Source organism: Oncorhynchus keta, chromosome 15 (assembly GCF_023373465.1).
Source record: "Oncorhynchus keta strain PuntledgeMale-10-30-2019 chromosome 15, Oket_V2, whole genome shotgun sequence".
NCBI lineage: Eukaryota > Metazoa > Chordata > Actinopteri > Salmoniformes > Salmonidae > Oncorhynchus > Oncorhynchus keta.
Window position 1 is genome coordinate 20,197,683 of NC_068435.1, and position 20,315 is coordinate 20,217,997.

General features: G+C 42.3%; 1 protein-coding gene across 4 annotated transcripts; it reads right to left on the reverse strand.

The window, feature by feature from the left end:
- Positions 1–102: 102 nt before the first annotated feature.
- LOC118371071 (protein FAM227A-like) lies at positions 103–16,466 on the reverse strand. 4 transcript variants are annotated; one of them, XM_052463601.1, is made up of 10 exons: positions 16,358–16,466; positions 6,945–7,122; positions 6,580–6,653; positions 6,327–6,387; positions 6,071–6,168; positions 5,475–5,618; positions 2,801–2,899; positions 2,573–2,677; positions 1,037–1,166; positions 103–655 (listed from the first exon to the last, which is right to left on the reverse strand). In XM_052463601.1, exons 2-10 carry the CDS (start codon positions 7,063–7,065, stop codon positions 270–272), a joined length of 1,218 nt encoding a protein of 405 aa, XP_052319561.1. In that variant the 5' UTR covers positions 7,066–7,122; positions 16,358–16,466; the 3' UTR covers positions 103–269. The 4 variants fall into 4 exon arrangements, with proteins under 4 accessions (XP_052319561.1, XP_052319562.1, XP_052319563.1 ...); XM_052463602.1 differs by having other exon boundaries at positions 6,586–6,653; positions 16,362–16,464; XM_052463603.1 differs by having other exon boundaries at positions 5,505–5,618; positions 16,362–16,464.
- Positions 16,467–20,315: the final 3,849 nt, after the last annotated feature.

The window sequence follows — 20,315 nt, forward strand, 5'->3', positions numbered from 1 at the left end:
GTCTGGTTGTGTTAACTGTGCTTTTAGATGGCTGGCTCCCAGTGGTGTGACTACTACTGGTCAATTTCAATGTCTCTAGTTTAGATTTCAATGTCATTTGATTTCCATTTGGTTGAGTTGTCCACTAACATGAATTGAATGTCACCATGTCATTGGATTTAGGTTAAATGTTCCCTTACGTTGAAGACTTTTGCAAATCCAATCCGTTTTCCACGTTGATTCAATGTCATTCAATTTTGTTGTTGAAATTACGTGGAAACAACTTTGATTCAACCTGCTTTCACCCAGTGGGGTGTGTGTGTGTGTGTGTGTGTGTGTGTGTGTGTGTGTGTGTGTGTGTGTGTGTGTGTGTGTGTGTGTGTGTGTGTGCGTGCGTGCGTGCGTGCGTGCGTGCTCGCATACCTGCGTGAGTTTGACAAAATGAAAAGACTGACCGGTTTGTTCCTCAGTAGAGTGGTGGCACTGCTGGTCAATTTACTATGAAAGGGCTCATCAACATAGGCACTGGAGAACATACTGTCTAGGAGAGACAGACATGAGTCACTCTCTTTCTCATTCCTCTTGTTCCCAGAAACAAACTGAACATGAGTGGCCTCCTCTGGCTCCAGAGCCTCAAAATCCCACTTTTTAAAAACATCAGGGGCAGGACAGATACCTGAGAGAGAGAGAGAGAGAGAGAGAGAGAGAGAGAGAGAGAGAGAGAGAGAGAGAGAGAGAGAGAGAGAGAGAGAGAGAGAGAGAGAGAGAGAGAGAGAGAGAGAGAGAGAGACAGAGAGAGAGAGAGAGACAGAGACAGAGAGACAGACAGACAGACAGACAGACAGACAGACAGACAGACAGACAGACAGACAGACAGACAGGGGCAAACAGTGTCAGCTGGGAGGGTAGATAGGTAGAATTAATATGAAAGACTGAAAGAATCTATAGATACCTGAGTGGAAATAGAGTACTAAATGACAGAGAGAGAGAGAGTTAATTGACTATTGTGTGATTTACTTGTGTATGTATGTTTCTCAGTGAGTGTGTGCAGTGTCACCTCCTGTCCACTGGTAGGCAGTAAAGCACAGTGGGATGAGGAAGGTGTCACTGCGGAGGGTTCTGCAGGACTGAGGGAAACAACAGCAGAAACAGCAGTACAGGGTCTGGGCCAGAGTACTGGGGAACTCCTATAGACGAAAGAGATTAGGAAATAGTTTTGATTATACTCAGTGTGAGATAAATGTAAAAGCTATACAGTTGAAGTCAGAAGTTTACATAAACTTAGGTTAGAGTCATTAAAACTAGTTTTTCAACCACTCCACAAATTTCTTGTTAACAACCTATAGTTTTTGCAAGTCGGTTAGGACATCTACTTTGTGCATGACACAAGTAATTTTTCCAACAATTGTTTACAGACAGATTATTTCACTTATAATTCACTGTATCACAATTCCAGTGGGTCAGAAGATTACATACACTAAATTGACTGTGCCTTTAAACAGTTTGGAAAATTCCAGAAGATTATGTCATGGCTTTGGAAGCCTCTGATAGGCTAATTGACATCAATTGAGTCAATTGGAGGTGTACTTGTGGATGTATTTCAAGGACTACTTTCAAACTCAGTGCCTCTTTGCTTGATATCATGGGAAAATCAAAAGAAATCATCCAAGACTTCAGAAAAAAAACAAAGATCGTACTTTTTGGAGAAATGTCCTCTGGTCTGATGAAACAAAAATAGAACTGTTTGGCCATAATGACCATTGTTATGTTTGGAGGAAAAAGGGGGAGGCTTGCAAGCCGAAGAACACCGTCCCAACCGTGAAGCACGGGGGTGGCAGCATCATGTTGTGGGGGTGCTTTGCTGCAGGAGTGACTGGTGCACTTCACAAAATAGATGGCGTCATGAGAAAGGAAAATTATGTGGATATATTGAAGCAACATCTCTAGACATCAGTCAGGAAGTTAAAGCTTGGTCACAAAGGGGTCTTCCAAATGGACAACGACCCCACGCATACTTCCAAAGTTGTGGCAAAATGGCTTAAGGACAACAAAGTCAAGGTATTGGAATGGTCATCACAAAGCCCTGAGCTCAATCCTATAGAAAATGTCTTGGCAGAACTGAAAAAGCGAGTGCCAGCAAGGAGGCCTACAAACCTGACTCAGTTACACCAGCTCTGTCAGGAGGAATGGGCCAGGAATGGGCCAAAATTCACCCAAATAATTGTGGGAAGCTTGTGGGAGGCTACCTGAAACATTTGACCAAAAAATTTAAAGGCAATGTTACCAAAAACTAATTGAGTGTATGCAAACTTCTGACTCACTGTGAATGTGATGCAAGACATAAAAGCTGAAATGTATCCTTCTCTAATATTATTCTGACATTTCACATTCTTAAAATAAAGTGGTGATCTTAACTGACCTAAGACATGACATTTTTACTAGGATTAAATCTCATTAATTGTGAAAAGCTGAGTTTAAATGTATTTGGCTATGGTGTATGTAAACTTCCGCTCAGTTGAATCTTATAATATTGTATGTTATGTGCATGATCAATCTATCAATCTGCACGGGAGTAGACAAAAATAGGCATTACCCTGAGAAACCACTTGCCACTGCGTGATGTTAGACTCTGGGTCAGGATTCGGATGTAATTCTCTGCGATTCGTGCAAAGAGGCTGTCCTGTATGCGTGCGTCTGGCTGGAGAGAAGAAACATGGCAGCCATTAATGTAACACCACCTGTGGTTTAAGTCTGTTGACAACTGCACTGCACTAGAGAATAAAAACACATGTGCATAAATGTGACTTTCTGTCAATCTCACCTGGAAGTGCTGTAGAAACAGCCACCAGAAGGAGTCCATGACAAAGTCCTCCATCATAGAAGAAGATAGGATGCTTAGGAACACTGCCTTGTACCTGGGCTACAGGACAGGATGGAGATGGAATGTTTCAAACATTAGTCAGATAATTATAATAGTTTACTGATAATGTTTGAAATCATATTTGAAGTTCATGTTTATGAGCCATACTCTGTTTCCTTAGCCTGGTCCCAGATCTGTTTAACTACACATTTGGCATGACAAAAACCATAGTAGTTAGTTACAAAGACCAAACAGATCTGGAACCAGGCCAATGTTTCCTTTCTTCAATGTGAAACTGATCCCCCTACCAAATGAAGAAGCCTACAGCATATGTCTTGTAGTCCAGCGGATAAGAACCAAATATACCCGAGAAGTAGCAATCTTGTTACACTAATACTAGAAACATTTTATACATGAGTGGCCTCCTCCGGCTCCAGAGCCTCAAAAGCCCACTTCTTAAAAACATCACCGTAAGGAACATTTTAAAGATTGGAGGCAGTCTGGGAAGCCTGTCAATCAACCAGGGTGACCATTTTAATAAAATGGCTGCCATTCGGATTTCCTGTTAGAAGAAAATAGGGTAAAATCATTCCAAACAATATCAGAATGACTTTGTAATGCTACCCACCCACTAAATAAATCCCACAGATATTAATGAGAATAATTCTGATCATAAAATACTTTTAACACCTTCATGGTGCTCCTATTGAGGTCATTTTGACAATAATCCTGTGGCAAAAAAAAATGGAATATGACAAAGCCACCAAATTCCACAAACAACTGGGGCATGTCTAAATAGCTATTTTTGGCTATAGTGACATCAAAGACTTTTCAATATGGCCACCAACCAGCTGCATGGGGCCATATTGGACTAGATTCAGTTAGCCACATCTGCATAAATAATTGGCAGGGGTGTAATGTACTTAAGTAAAAAATTATTTAAGTAGTTATTTGGGGGTATGTGTACTTTACTTTACTATTTATATTTTTTGCCAACTTTTACTTCACTACATTCCTAAAGAAAATATGTACTTTTACTCCATACATTTTCCCTGACACCAGAAAGTACTCGTTACATTTTGACAGGAAAATGTTCCAATTCACACACTTATCAAGAGAACATCCCTGGTCATCCCTGCTGCCTTTGATCTGGCGGACTCACTAAACACAAATGCTTCATCATTCGTCAAAAAAAAAAAAAAATTGTACCGTCTGGTTTGCTTAATATAAGGAATTTGAAAATATTTATACTTTTACTTTCATATACTTAAGTATTTTTAAAACCAAATACTTTTAGACTTTTACTCAAGTAGTATTTTACTGAGTGACTTTCACTTTTATTTGAGTCCTTTTCTATTAAGGTATACTTTTACTCAACTGTGACAATTGAGTACTTTTTCCAACACTGATAATTGGTACATACAGCCAAATGATGGATTAAAATGTTTGACGGGAAAATGTTAAAAAAAAAGAAAATGTTTAAAAAATTGTCTGGAAAACACAATAGGATTGCCCAAAAGTTCCATATATACAAATCCTGTAAATATTTAGTAAAAAAGTGGTGAAATTCTGTTTTTTGTCATGTTTTTCATGGCTAGTTCCAAAACTTTACATGTAAACACTCTAAAAAGTACTTTTTGCAATGATATATAATATGATATTCTGTTTTGTGTACATTTTATGAAATGTGACAGGAAACCTGCCTAGTACACATCACTTTACAAAAAATCACATAGGAATGTATTATGTCCAGCAGAGAGACAGGTAACCCATTTTAACAAAATCATTTTACGAGGAGACCTTTCGGCCTTCAAACAAAGTAAGTAAAAGTCTAAACAAAGATGTTTAGCTATAATGCCACTGAGATGTACCCTATTATACACAGTGGTGTAGTGCTATTTTTTCAGGTTCATCATTTCTCAGTCAACGTTTGCAGAGTAGCCTGTTGAATAATATCATTTTATATGCATGAAACACATCATTCAAATACAACGTTGCCTACACACATTGACTTGAATAAATGTTTGTACATTTAACATCTTCTTGAGTGATGTGAGTAAATGCATTTCAGAGCAGATGTAACAAGCTACAGACAAGCCTACCTGGAGTGTTTCCATTGGGTTTCTTATGAACCAATTTTTTAGTGGCCATACTGGAATTGACTGCCAGGGGGGTAATGGACAATCTGTGATGAGAGTATAGCCACAAATACCTATTTAGACATGCCCTAGCTGTGTGTGAAATTTGGTCTCTATCACATAATCCTCAATTTCCTCATGTAACCGCTAGACTATGGTCACAATGACCTCAATATGACCACTATTAAGGTCTTAAGTGTACATTATGATTATTGTCTATATTATCTGTGGGATGTATTTAGTGGATAGATAACATTAGAAAGCCATTCTGATATTGTTTGGAACAATTTTACCCTATTTTCTTCTAACAGGAAATCCGGATGGCAGCCATTTTATTAAAATGGTCACCCTGGTTGACTGACAGGCTTCCCAGACTGCCTCCAATCTATAAAATGTCCCCTTAAGGTATCTAGTATTGGTGTACCAAGGTTGATACTTGTATCATAAAATGGAACAATTATTTCACCTATCTGCTGGACTACAGTGCTGTTTAGTACCGTGTCGGTGAGGTGTGGTTGTGCCCTCACTACGTGGGTAATGATGGTAGAAAAGGTGTTGCTGTGTGGCAGGGGCATGGGCATGTCATCTCTGAACCCTGGGTACTGATACAGCTCCACCAGCTTGGGCATGCCCACCTCACGCTGAGGGAGAAAGAGAGAAAGCAGATTAAACCATCTCAGCCGGAAAGAAATGTGATTTCCCATGGCATCTTCTTCTGCCTGCTGGGATAACACACATTGCTATTTGAACACACACAAATGACCAACATAAAATCCCATTTGAATTCTCAGTTTAAACTTGGTATGCAGCATTGTCTCTTAATTCAATCAGGAACAAGTCTGTTGAATATGTAATTTACACATGAGTTGAATGGGTCAGAAGAATCTATTCCAGTAATTACATTATGTATACAGGATAACAATGTGACCAACCAGCTTCAGTGTTCTCAACGAGGACAGCTCTCACTGATTATGGATGATTATTGATCAAAATGACCATTGACATAATAGGCAGATCACACTTGGGTTACCCAGGCGATACGTCACTCCTCCTCAACACCATCCTCCTCCCTCTGTCAATTGTGAGCCCTGACCTTTTCAGCTGGCATGTTGTGCCGGCGATTCTGCAGCGACGTGGACGAGTCCTGCTGAGACAGCCGCGTGAACTTTGACCCCGCCTTGTCTTGTCTGTCTGGAGGGAGGAGAGATATCACATGATTACTTAACCCTGTATCAAACCATTAGACCATTGCTAAAATTCTGTTTCCCTCTTCCTATTCCTTGAAACTATAAGAAGACATAAGCATTGTTTGAAATGTCAAGAACCCATAAGAAACCATGTGACCATACCTTTGACCTCTGCGATAGCAGCTAGGTGAGTATGTAGCGTCTGTCCGCAGTCATAACCCATCTGAAAAACACAGCTTCCACGTCATGATACATAGACTATACTATGAGGTGTGTGTGTGTGTATGTGTGTGTGTGTGTGTGTGTGTGTGTGTGTGTGTGTGTGTGTGTGTGTGTGTGTGTGTGTGTGTGTGTGTGTGTGTGTGTGTGTGTGTGTGTGTGTGTGCGTGTGCGTGTGCGTGTGCGTGTGCCTTACACTCACAGAGCTGAAGAGGGGAGGCAAACGGGCAATCCTTGCACTGAGGGACCCTATTGAACCCACCAGACAAGCTGTCACACCCCCATAAAGGACAAACACAGATTCACACTCTATTATTTCAATATTTATCAGTCATATCATAACATAACAATGAGGTAATTGGAGAGAAGTGTGTGGGACAGTGAGGGACACTAAATGTACATCACCACGATTGTGTAAACTATTTCACTTAGGCCTACTGAATGGGGACACTGTATGTGTTCAATAGGCTAGGCTATTCCCTCCCTAACATTAGCTGAGTTTAGTCCACGATACGATACAGGGATCTAAACTAGAGCTCCCTGGACATGTGAAGAGGATACAGGCTGGAGTGTGTGAGGCCTCTTGTAGGCTCTCCTTCTGGCTTCGCGCAGTGACAGGGTTCTCGCTCACGTCCTCCTGGTACACCACGATGGGTGCGCACTGCTCACTGATGTCCGCCATTGTTGACCTCTGCCACTACCGCAACTGCCGCCTCAGCAACAAACCTTGGGAGACGGGCTGGTGCATAACAGCATTTTAAGTTGTCAATCAATTCCAAAGACAATCAAACACTCTATAAGCCCATGTCAACACAGCAGGACAAACAGCATGACATTGACATTTCTTACATTTTGATCACAGCAAAAGGAAAGTAACATTGCCACGACCTTGCTCTCCAAACAACGAGCATGAATTGAGGAGCAAACTGAATCAGACAAGAAGGAAATACATTGGAGGCCAGTGGAAATTAATAAAAGCTCTTCTTTATTGATAAAACCAGCGCATTTTGGCCTTTCATCCTTCAGCCTTCATTGGTATTTAAAGAAGGAATATGAAGGTGTATTTTATTTCAAATGACCTCCTACAGCTTCCAATAGGTCATTCTATGTCTATAAACAACGGGTCAGATTTTTGCAACCCAATCACATAGTTTTTTTTGTATTTCCATTGTGATTGAACCCATATGAGGCCATTTTGATATTAGTATTTTATGCATAAACCAATGGAGGTCACGTTTGTTATGGGTGTAAAATGGCACGTTGATGCTATCTGTTGGTAAATGTTCATTACTGCAACACCAGTGTCCTACCAGTGTACTGCATATACCCTTGCAATGTGCTGCACAACTGGTTACTTGCATCAGTGACACTGTCTCGTCATTGAACATCCAAACATGACCACCGCAAATCAGAGCGAACTATTTGGGTTTACATAAAATTCAACTGAGTAAAACATTGCCGGATTTCACCTTAACTACAGTGAGTTTGCTAGTTAGCAATTAGCTTCAGTGTTGTTAGCATCAGATAGACATGGCTGCTAACATTCTCCTCCCGCCATTATGAAGCTCAGCGGAGATTGGAGCACGAACTGGGATATGTTTAGAGGTGAATAGGAGGACTATGCACCAGCTACTGGACTTCTGGAAAAGGAAGATGATGCAGTGGCTGCCACTTTGAGGACTATAATGGCCGCTGAATGCTGACATCTACACAACCACAACCTGAACCTAACAGCAGCTCAGCAAGGTAACGCAACAGCTATTCTTGATGCTCTTGAACACAGCTTTAAACCAGCAAAGAATGTTATTTACGAGTGTTATGTTTTTGGCTGTTGTAAACAGGAGGATGGGGAGTCCATTTACAGCTTCGTCACCAGGCTAAGGGAAAAGGCAGCTAGCTACATGTGAATATGGTGCTTTAAGAGACAAACTGATCAGCGATAAGAGTGCTCGGCATAGCTGATGAAGGCACGTGCAGACATTTGCAGAGAGCACGGGACCTGACACTCGTCTTGGCATTGGAGACATGCCGTGCGGCAAAGATTACTCTTATGTGGATGAGGTCCATGGTGTTCGAAAGGTAGCATATGGATGGACAATGTCAATGCTACATTCAGGCAGCCAGCTAAGAAATTCCCAGTTGCCACAGCTAATGCTACTACAGCCAACTCTGCAATAGACAGCCCTTATACGATATTGTGGCATTTCTCACAGATGTGGAAAGAACACTGCACAACCTATGGGAAAATGTGTAAAATCCTGTGGCACAGCTAATCACTTCGAACGGGTCTGTTTGAAGAGCAAGAGAAAGGAGGGTAAAGTGCACTCCATTGAAACAGACACAGATGAAGGGATCAACAGAACTGAGAACCACAACAATGCCAGCTAGATTCTGAGGCCACATGCCTTAAAGACAAAAGGAGGCTTGCGCCCAGAAACAAACAAACACAGAGTAGCACCAAGCTGAAACTGTATTCAGGCCACCTGTTTAGGCCTGTGTGTGACAGAGTGTGTTGTGCTTGGCCAGAAACACACCCTTAAGTTTGAAATAATTTAGGCTAGTCAACAGCCATTACTGTCAGGGTCAACATGTAAGCACCTCGGGCTTATTAACGTCACCATCCCAGCAGACCTTTGAGTTGGATGCAGCAATCTAGCCAGTTCAGTGTGCACCTCGCAAAGTACCAGTGGCCCTGAAAGCAGCTGTGAAGGCCCAGCTCGACAAATATGATGCAGATGGCCACATCACATCTGTCACCGGGCCTACAGACTGGATTAGTAATATGGCTATCTTCAAGAAACCAGACAAGCTACAGCTATGCATTGATCCTTAACACGTCAACCAGGCTCTGCGATGTTCATATTACATTATGCCCACGTTGGACGATGTTCTTTACAAGCTCCCGAAGGCCATATTCTTCACGCTCGTGGATACCAGAGTTGCCTTCCTGCAGTGCAAACTCGACGAGCCCAGCACCTACATGACCACCTTTTGGACACCCTGGGGTAGGAAGTGGTGGTTGAAGCTCCCGTTTTGTGTCTCCTTGGATCCAGATGTGTATCAGTGGAAAACGCACAAGCTGCTGGTTGGACTCAGTGGCATGGAACCCATAGTAGATGACATCATTGTAGTGGGCTGTAGGGACAGTGTTCAGGAGGCAGACCATGACTCCAAGCTGCTGGCCGTGATGGACAGATGCAGACAGGTCAAGCTAAGGTGAAGCATTAAAATCTTCAGTTAAAAGTGCTAGAGGCCCGCTTTCACAGGCACATCTTGTCCTCCATCTGATTGATTCAGAGAATGTGAAGGCTGTCTTGGACATGCCACCCCACCCATCTGATGTGAAGTCAGTGCAGAACTTCTTCGGATTCGTCACCTACCTGGTCAAGTTCCTGCCACAGCTCTCTGAGGTATCTGAGCAACTAAGGAGGCTCATGGACAAGGACACCATCAGCATTGGCTTCCAAAACACAACACAGCGGTGAGGAAAATAAAGTGCCTGATCACCCAGACACCTGTCCTGCGATACTACGATGTGTGAAAACCTGTCACGATTCAGAGTGCCTCGAGCCACTATGGACTGGGCTGTTGCGACAGGTAGCCTAGCAGTTAAGAGCATTGGGCCAGTAACCGAAAGGTCGCTGGATCAAATTCCTGAGATGGCAAGGCGGGAAAATCTGCAGTTCTGCCCTTGAGCAAGGCAGTTAACCCCCATCACCAACTGCTCCCCGGGTGCCGATGATGAGGATGTGAATTAACGCAGCCCCACACACGTGTCTGATTCAGAGGGGTTGGGTTAAATGAGGAAGACACATTTCGGTTGAATGCATTCAGTTGTGCAACTGACTAGGTATCCCCCCATTCCCCTTCCCTTCATGCAGGAGGGCCAGTCTGTGCCATTCGCCTCTAGGGCACTCACTGCTGTCATCCCCCTCTTCAAAGGGGAGACACTCTAGACCCACACTGGTACAGACCTATATATGCCTAAGGTCTTCGAAAGCCAAGTTAACAAACAGATCACCGACCATTTCGAATGGTGCACCTCAGCCACGCTCAAGGTCCGAAACAATATCATAACCGCCATCGATAAGAGACAATAATGTGCAGCTGTATTCATCGACGTGGCCAAGGCTTTTGACTCTGTCAATCACCACATTCTTATCGGCCTTGGTTTCTCAATTGACTGCCTCACCTGGTTCACCAACTACTTCTCAGACAGAGATCAGTGTGTCAAATCGGAGGGCCTGTTGTCCGGACCTCTGGCAGTCTCTATGGGGGTGCCACAGGGTTCAACCCTCGGGCTGACTCTCTTCTTTGTATACATCAATGATGTCGTTCTTGCTGCTGGTGATTCTTTGATCCACCTCTACGCAGATGACACCATTCTGTATACTTCTGGCCCTTCTTTGGACACTGTGTTGACAACCCTCCAGACGAGCTTCAATGCCATACAACTCTCCTTCCGTGGCCTCCAACCAAATGCATGCCCTTCAACCGATCGCTGCCCACACCTGCCCGCCCATCCAGCATCACTAATCGGGACGGTTCTGACTTAGAATATGTGGACAACTACAAATACCTAGGTGTCTGGTTAGACTGTAAACTCTCCTTCCAGACTGACATTAAGCATCTCCAATCCAAAATTAAATCAAGAATCGGTTTCCTATTTCCTCCTTTGGCCACATTTCCTTCCAGTTCTTTGCTGCCAATGACTGGAACGAACTGCAAAAATCACTGAAGCTGGAGACTCATATCTCCCTCACTAACTTTAAGCACCAGCTGTCAGAGCAGCTCACAGATCACTGCACCTGTACATAGCCCATCTGTAAATAGCCCATCCAACTACCTCATCCCCATACTGTCATTTATTTTGCTCCTTTGCACCCCAGTATCTCTACTTGCACACTCATCTTCTGCACATCTATTACTCCAGTATTTAATTGCTATATTGTAATTATTTCGCCACTATGGCATATTTATTGCTTTACCTCCCTTATCCTACCTCCTTTGCACACACTATATATAGACTTTTTCTATTTTTTTCTATTTTTTTTATTGACTGTATGTTTGTTTGTTCCTGTAATAGTGCCTGTGTGTAGCTGGTGTAGAGGAGTCAGGCGCAGGACAGCAGATATGAGTAATAAACGTAATTTACTCAAATATACACAAATAAAACACAATAAATTGAGCCCACAATAACGGACCGTATTACAAACAAACAATCACTCACAAACAACCATGGGGGAACAGAGGGTTAAATAATGAATAAGTAATTGGGGGATTGAAACCAGGTGTGTAAGACAAGGACAAAACAAATGGAAAATGAAAAGTGGATCGGCGATGGCTGGAAGGCCGGTGACATCGAACGCCGCCCGAACAAGGAAAGACAATCATGACAATTCCATGTGTAACTCTGTGTTGTTGTTTGTGTTGCACTGCTTTGCTTTATCTTGGCCAGGCTGCAGTTGTAAATGAGAACTTGTTCTCAACTGGCCTACCTGGTTAAAAAAAAGAAGAAATCCAACACAGCAGACCTACGCTCAGATAGAGGATTACTTCAGCACTGTGTTTTTAGGCCAACGCTTCCACCTGTACGGGTGCGACAACATTACCGCAGAGACAGATCACAAGCACCTTATTGCTATATTCAGCAAGGCTCTCCTGAACATCCCAAAATGACTGCAGAACATGCTACTGGCTCTACAAAGCTACAACCTCAAGGTGATGTATAAGCCAGGGCCGGGGATGTACGCGAGTGACAGGCTCAGCAGGGCTACTGCATCAGACACACACACACACGCTCCATGCATGAACAACACGCAGTGTGCAGCTTACAAACAGAGCAAGTGGATGATGAACTTATCAACCAGGCTGACTACCTCAATGTTACGGACCAGCGCCTTATTCAAATCAGACAGCACACAGACAAGGAAGAGCACCTCCAGACATTGAGGTCTGTGATTCTGATGGGCTGGCCAGACTGCAAGGAAGAAACTGCTCTAGCCATCAGAGAATATTGGCCAGTCAGAGAAGAGCTCATTGTTCAAAATGAGGTGCTATTCCAAGGTCAGAGAGTCGATATCCCCCTGTCCCTGTGTCCTGAGATGCTGGCGTGTGTGCACTCAAGTCACATTGGGGTAAGGCCTGTTACAAACAAGCACATGACACACTGTACTGGCCAGGAATGCAGAGTGAAATAAAGGACTATGTCAGCAAATGCACAATCTGCAATGTACACCCTATTGAGCAACAGAGAGAGACAATGATGTCCCACGAGCTACTGATGCAACCCTGGCAGATAGTAAGTCTAGATCTCTTTCAGCACAGAGGCAAAGACTTCCCTCTTCGCCGATCATTACTCAGCAGAGTCAATGATCAAACGCTCAGTTTGCACACTATGCCCAGGCAGATGAAGTCATCTCAGATAATGTAACCCAATTCGCATGCTTGGTGTTCAGGAAATTTGCTGCAGAATGGGAATTCAAGCACCTCCTTGCCACAACACCCAAAAGCTCATTGGAAGGCCGAGTCGGAGGTCAAAATCGCAAAGAACCTCTGCAAAAACATCTCTGTGAGAGGGCAAGGATGCCTGAAAAGCAGTTATACAGTGACGCAATACACCAGCGGAAGGCATTGATAGCCAACCTAATCTCATAGTTTTACATCAGAATTTGCCGTAATTGGATGAATGTTGATTTTTAATCCATTAATTCCGCGTGGGTATAGGGTTAATTCTGCGTGGCTATAGGGTTAATTCCGCGTGGCTATAGGGTTAATTCCGCGTGGCTATAGGGTTAATTCTACGTGGCTACAGGGTTAATTCTGTGTGGCTACAGGGTTAATTCCGCGTGGCTACAGGGTTAATTCCGCGTGGCTACAGGGTTAATTCCGCGTGGCTACAGGGTTAATTCTGCGTGGCTACAGGGTTAATTCCGCGTGGCTACAGGGTTAATTCTGTGTGGCTACAGGGTTAATTCTGTGTGGCTACAGGGTTAATTCTGCGTGGCTACAGGGTTAATTCTGTGTGGCTACAGGGTTAATTCTGTGTGGGCTCCGCGTGGCTATAGGGTTAATTCCGCGTGGCAGGGTTAATTCTGTGTGGCTACAGGGTTAATTCTGTGTGGCTACAGGGTTAATTCTGTGTGGCTATAGGGTTAATTCTACGTGGCTACAGGGTTAATTCTACGTGGCTACAGGGTTAATTCTGTGTGGCTACAGGGTTAATTCCGCGTGGCTACAGGGTTAATTCTGTGTGGCTACAGAATTAAAACAGAAACAACTCAAAGGGATAAGTTGAGGTATTAATTCTGAGTGGTTAACTATGGTTATGGTTTGGTTTGGCTATGGTTTGGTGAAGGCTTAAAACGAAATAATTAAAACCAATGCGCTGTTTCCATTAAGCATCATCAAGTATTCTCCCTGCTTGCTAGAGAATTGTGAACTGCCTTGTGAGTTTGAGCCCAGTACCGTGCCAACATAAAAATACAAAAAATGGGGGAGCGTCGACGATGGCATATATCAGCGGCTCTCTCTTGTGACCAGCCTGGGATAGCAGGTCGGCTAAGCTCTTAAAAGCACCTCTGGAGACTCGGAAAGTTGCATCACACTTCTACTCGGTCGAAGTGAATGGATCACTGTACCGTCATAAAAGGGTTAATCTCTTGGTTGCTGAGCTAACAGTCATAGGTTGCTGAACACCGACAATCATAGGTGTCGCATGACAAATGACGGACACCCAGCACGTCAAATGGGGCATGAGGCACTGGGTGAAGAACCAGCGGATCACAGGGACGGCAGCTCCCTCTACCAATCAACACTCCCCTCAGACTGTCAGGTGACATGAGTCCTGACGGAAAAGCCCCCAGTCTTTTCATGCTGTGGACAGCTGTCTGAGCCAATTAAGATACTTAGTCTGTAGGTTTCCTATATGGACTGTTGACAGAGTAAAAAAAAATATAATAAATAAATAAACAATTAAGACAAAAAGACAGAATGCACTGACTATCTTTACTGAAGACTTGACTATCATTTAAAAAAAGGGAAAAGTGAAGAGACTGAGACAAATGGACTCAATATCATACTTTGTTGTTAATTTTACATCTGAAAAAGCTCAAACCTTTCATGTTGGATATTATTACTAGGTTTGTTGTGTTAGTGAATAGACAATGCCCTGTCCTTTTTCTAAAAGGGAAGACGTTATGGGTGTAAGATGGCACGTTGATGACATCTGTTGGTAAATGTTCATCACTGCAACACCCAGTGTTTTACCAGTGTACTTCATATACCTGGATGTATTGAAATGTGCTGAACAAGACTGGTTACTCGCATCCACGACCGGCCTGCTCATTAGGCGGGACTATGCGGCCGCCTATGGCGGAAGATTGACGAAGGCCGTATTTTCTGAGCTAATCGGAACTAGACGCACCTCCAAAAACAACTCATAAAACCTCAGAATTGTGCCCCTAAACGATGACAATTTTTAGGTGAGCGTTAATGCCACCATGTGATAAGCTGTGCCCACTTTGTCAAAGGCAGGGGCCTTGTTCATTCCCAGCGCGCTTCTCCAGGGTGCGGTTGGAGAGACGCATCGCTGCGGCACTCCACCAACATTCCGTCAAAAATGATCTAATATAAATCATGTAGCAGATATGGGATATGGTAGAAAGAGTATGTGGCCTTTTATGAAGCATACAGGCTGGAGATAAAATGTATGACAATGTGATGAGATGGGACACTTTCTACACCAGGTTTCTCCAATCAACTAGCCTAACCTAAATGGCGCCAAATCTTTATTAGTGTTTTACAAACGGTAGGCTTACCACATAGATGGGCATTCATAACATTTTATTTCAGGCAACACTGTAGGCTACACCTTAGTAAGCACATACCAACACCAACGCGTTTTGCATGTTTTTTTTTAATGCAATCCGGACCAGCCTTGATTTCCACATCCACGGACATTGTTTTTTGTCCGGCCTGGACCAAATCTGAACCGATCATAGATGTCTAGGTTTGGTTCAGATTTGGCCGGGTCTAGACCAGCCTTGATTTGGCCCAAACATAGATGTGGATAAATGACATATTTTCAACTTTCATTCAGAACCAAAAATGAGCCTGATTTCAACATCCAAGAAATTAAGTATTTTCAACCTGTATTCAGAACCGATAATGATTTCAATATTCTGAAGAAAAAAATGTCAACGTCCTTGAAAATATGAATGTTAAGCATACGGAAAATAAGTATTTTCCCCATTCATTCAGCATCCAAATTTAACCTAACTTCAACGCCTGGAACATTAAAAAAAATATTTTCAACATAATTTTTTACTGAAAAGAACGGAAAGGACCAGCCCTGCTCGGGTCATTTAATGCTGCATTCAAAACAACTGGGAACTAGGAAATCGCGACTTCTGACTTCAGCGTAATCAAGACAACTGGGAACTTTTTTTTTTAAGATCATCCACCTCGGCATTCTATATCGGAAACTCTGGCATCTGTCTAGAGCTCCGACTTTCTGACCTGAAGATCACTGACACCATTATTTGAACTCGTTTTTTAAGAGTTCCCAGATGTCTTGAGAGCAGCATATATGTGGTTAGCTGATAAGTAAAATACCTATCCAGGCGTTGTTAAATCTGGCAGGTGGGCCTGGGCAAAGGAACGCGTCAATAATGTGATTAGTTGATATAAAATGCCTAAGTCCCCCCAAAACCTCAATTTCTGTCTATCTGTATAATAAAATCCAGATAGACTAAAAAAGGGCCAAAATGCGGTTGTGTTTTATTGCCCTCTAAGAGTTTTGGAATTTCCTCTTTATTTATTTTTGTTACCACGCAATGTGCAATTTATTCTATTAATGTTTAATCGACGTCTATTTTGGACAGCAAATCTGGGAAGAAAAACTACTGTCTAATCACATGAGGTGCTGAAAGCCGTATATCTCTCAATTGACGAAGTGTTTGATTAGAAGTTACCTACGTCAATTTGCCTGGCTGTACAACCCCTGTCCAGTCGTCCTGTCCCCTCGTACTGAAATTCACACAGCTCTGTGTGTGGAATTCAAGAGCGCGTTACCGAGGAAACCCTGTGACGCCATCCAACAAATATTGCAGACAAAGACAGGCCCATTAGTCTAAATACTCTACTAACATAAAAGCTGTTAGAATTATAAGTGTATGTATGTACCTTAAGGTCCTTGTGTAATGCGATATTGTACCCCCTAGTCCAATTGCCCATTGCATATTATTCATATATACTTGTTTTCCCACATGTACTTCCTGTATTGATTTGTTGTTAATCATTGTTTTTTTACTTAACTTAAAAAATTTAATTAAACATTAAAAGACAGGCCTACTAGTAACCAGAGAAATGATTGTATATGAACCAGAGCCTTGTATTTCGAGAGTTGGGCCAATGCAGTTTCTACATGCATATAATAAAATACAAATATATTTTATTTGTTTTATTTTTCCTGTTTTTTACTATCAATATTACACTTATTCATAAAGAAACATCTAAAGGGGGTGTTCTGAGTCAATGTCAATGCTTTAATCACAATAGAAGACCATTTTTTAGGTCCGAAAAAATAAACAGAACACATTATTTTTGGGATGTATTTCCCCTTTAATTGCACATCTAGTAGTAGAGGAATGTGTCAGTCTAGCAATGTTTCTGCTTTTATTTTACTAGGCAAGTCAGTTAAGAACAAATTCTTATTTTCAATGACATCCTAGGAACAGTGGGTGAACTGTCTTTTCAGGGGCAGAACAACAGGTCAGCCTTGTCCTTGTCAGCTCGGGGGTTTGAACTTGCGGTTACTAGTCCAACACTCTAACCACTAGGCTACCATGCCTAGGCTAATCTTAGGCCTACTGCTGAAGCACATGTCATGGCAGAGCTCGCAAAACAATGGATACAATTCATTGAGGTTTATAGTTCTCAGGTAAGAGTACATTGCCACACACACACACACATGCATGCACACACACACACGCACGCACACGCACCTCTTCCCAGACCCACACATGAGCCAGCCAGTGCTCTGTATCATATCATCATCACTTATGGTGAATCCTGTACCGGACTGAAGTTTAAATGTGTTGTAGGCTAAATGTCCATGCCAAGTTTCTTTTCCAACTGGTCATTGCTGTAGCCTCACAAAAATGTCATCTTGGTTGTCAAAGACTTATAAGATAAAGGATTCACATGCAGGTATAAATTACTACCAAAAGACAATAGGACTCACAAGCGAGTATAAATGAGTCATCTACTTTATGAAATAACAGCCTGAGGGCTTGTTGGTGAATTCAGCTTCAACTGTGCTGCTTTCCTTTGTCTCGTTTACCATGCGCAGCTGAGGGAAAGTGTACAAGCACATGCCACAGTCCTAGCTAGGCTACTACAATTGTGAGTCTGGCATCGCTTTTTAAAGCTTGACAGTGAATAACCAAAATACAAAACACCATGCAAAGGAGAAACATGTAGGCCTATTACAGCTGTTTGAGCAGTAGCCTAGGCAGGTTACTCAACTAGGCCTAAAAGTATGCACCATGCAGCAATGCTGCATTCAACCGCACTGGTAATCCATGCAATGCAAAAAATGTAAAACATTACAAGTTTATTTTTTTAAACTAGGCATGTCATTTAAGAAGAAAATCTGATTTTCAATGACAGCCGAGGAAGAGTGGGTTAACTGCCTTGTTCAGGGGCAGAATGACAGATTTTCACCTTGTCAGCTCTGATCTTGCAACCTTTTGGTTACTAGTCCAATGCTCTAACCACAAGGCTATCTATCTGTTTTGGTTATTTGCTGTCAATGTTAAAAATGCTATAATCAGCATCCTACATACGTAAGGGGCCATTATAAAGGGCCATATGTTTTCAAATAAAACAATAGCCAGCTGGGTCCAGGTGTATGCAAGATGTTTTGTAAAAATAGGTTATGTCTCGCCCGCAAATTCATTGTGTTTTTTTAATATGGCCCTTGTGCTGATTGAGTTTGACAACCCTGGTCTACCCACAAGACGGTTATCATTAGCATCGCTAACTGGCTACACAAGAGGTGATAAACAGACAGACGCACGCACCAAACAGACAGACAGACGGGGGATATATTGCAGGAAATATTATGTTTAGTTGTGCTATTTTAAGCCAATAGTGGCTAACCAGGGTTGGGATAATGTGAACCTGGCTTTGATTGGATAGTAGCCGGGAGCTTTATGTTTATGACAGTTTGCAATGGAGCACATGAAAAAATTCATATACTTTCAGAATTGATTGGCGAGCTATTCATAAGTGGGCTGCAAGCTACTGGTAGATTGCGATTTACTTGTTGGAGACCCCTAGTGTAAATGTAGGGGAGGAGACAGGTTAAAGATGGATTTCTAAGCCAAGAAACAATTGAGAAATGTATTGTGCATGTTTGCCATTCAGAGGGTGAATGGGCAAGACAAAATATTTAAGTGCCTTTGAATGGGGTATGGTAGTAGGTGCCAGGCGCACCAGTTTGAGTGTGTCAAGAACTGCAACACTGCTGGGTTTTTCACATTCAACAGTTTTCTGTGTGTATCAAGAACGGTCCACCAACCAAAGGACAACCAGGCAACTTAACACAACTGTGGGAAGCATTGGAGTCAACATGGGCCAGCATCTGTGGAATGCTTTCGACACCTTGTAGTTCATGCACCAACAAATTGAGGCTGTTTTGAGGGCAAAATGTGTTCCCAATATTTTGTACACTTAGTGTATGTGTATTTCCTCCTATGTTGAGGTAAAAAAGTATAATGCTTGTATGGATGCCAACCTCAGCACATGTTCATGTAATCGTTACCAATCAACTGCATTAAGTTAAATATGACTTTGACAACCAACATCAATTTCTTTTTGCTAGCTATGCTAACCAGCTTACAGTATAGGAACGGGAGTTAGCATTTAGCAGTCACCTCTTCTAGAAACTGAAAAGGGACAACTTCTACATGGTATGCAGGGAAAACAGTCAAATAAATCTAAATACAATTAAAGTAACCTCATTATGGACCTGTTGAATGTGGGCCATGGACTCTACTGCATTTATACATGGGAAATATATGTTATATTACAATGCTATGTAACTGAATATCTAGATATAAAACAGTATTACAAATTCAAAACATTTGCATAACTCTAAATATATGTCTCTGCTGGTAACTAAACCCCAGCTTGTCTGTGCAACAGAGTTTTTCCCTTATCCCCTCACCAATAAAAATGAAGATTGATATACAGTGGGGCAAAAAAGTATTTAGTCAGCCACCAATTGTGCAAGTTATCCCACTTAAAAAGATAAGAGAGACCTGTAATTTTCATCATAGGTACACTTCAACTATGACAGACAAAATGAGAAAAAAAATCCAGAAAATCACATTGTAGGATTTTTAATGAGTTTATTTGCAAATGATGGTGGAAAATAAGTATTTGGTCACCTACAAACAAGCACGATTTATGCCTCTCACAGACCTGTAACTTCTTCTTTAAGAGGCTCCTCTGTCCTCCACTCATTACCTGTATTAATGGCACCTGTTTGAAGTTGTTATCAGTATAAAAGACACCTGTCCACAACCTCAAACAGTCACACTCCAAAGTCCACTATGGCCAAGACCAAAGAGCTGTCAAAGGACACCAGAAACAAAATTGTAGACCTGCACCAGGCTGGGAAGACTGAATCTGCAATAGGTAAGCAGCTTGGTTTGAAGAAATCAACTGTGGGAGCAATTATTAGGATATGGAAGACATACAAGACAACTGATAATCTCCCTCGATCTGGGGCTCCACGCAAGATCACACCCCGTGGGGTCAAAATGATCACAAGAACGGTGAGCAAAAATCCCAGAACCACACGGGGGGACCTAGTGAATGACCTGCAGAGAGCTGGGACCAAAGTAACAAAGCCTACCATCA

Coding starts and splice junctions, on each gene's coding strand:
- LOC118371071 (XM_052463601.1), bottom strand. CDS start 7,065: ATGGCGGACATCAGTGAGCAGTGCGCACCCATCGTGGTGTACCAGGAG. Junction 2,900..5,474: donor AACCACACCTCACCGACACG/GTACTAAACAGC, acceptor CCTGTCCTGTAG/CCCAGGTACAAGGCAGTGTT. Junction 1,167..2,572: donor GTGGCAAGTGGTTTCTCAGG/GTAATGCCTATT, acceptor TTTCGTCTATAG/GAGTTCCCCAGTACTCTGGC.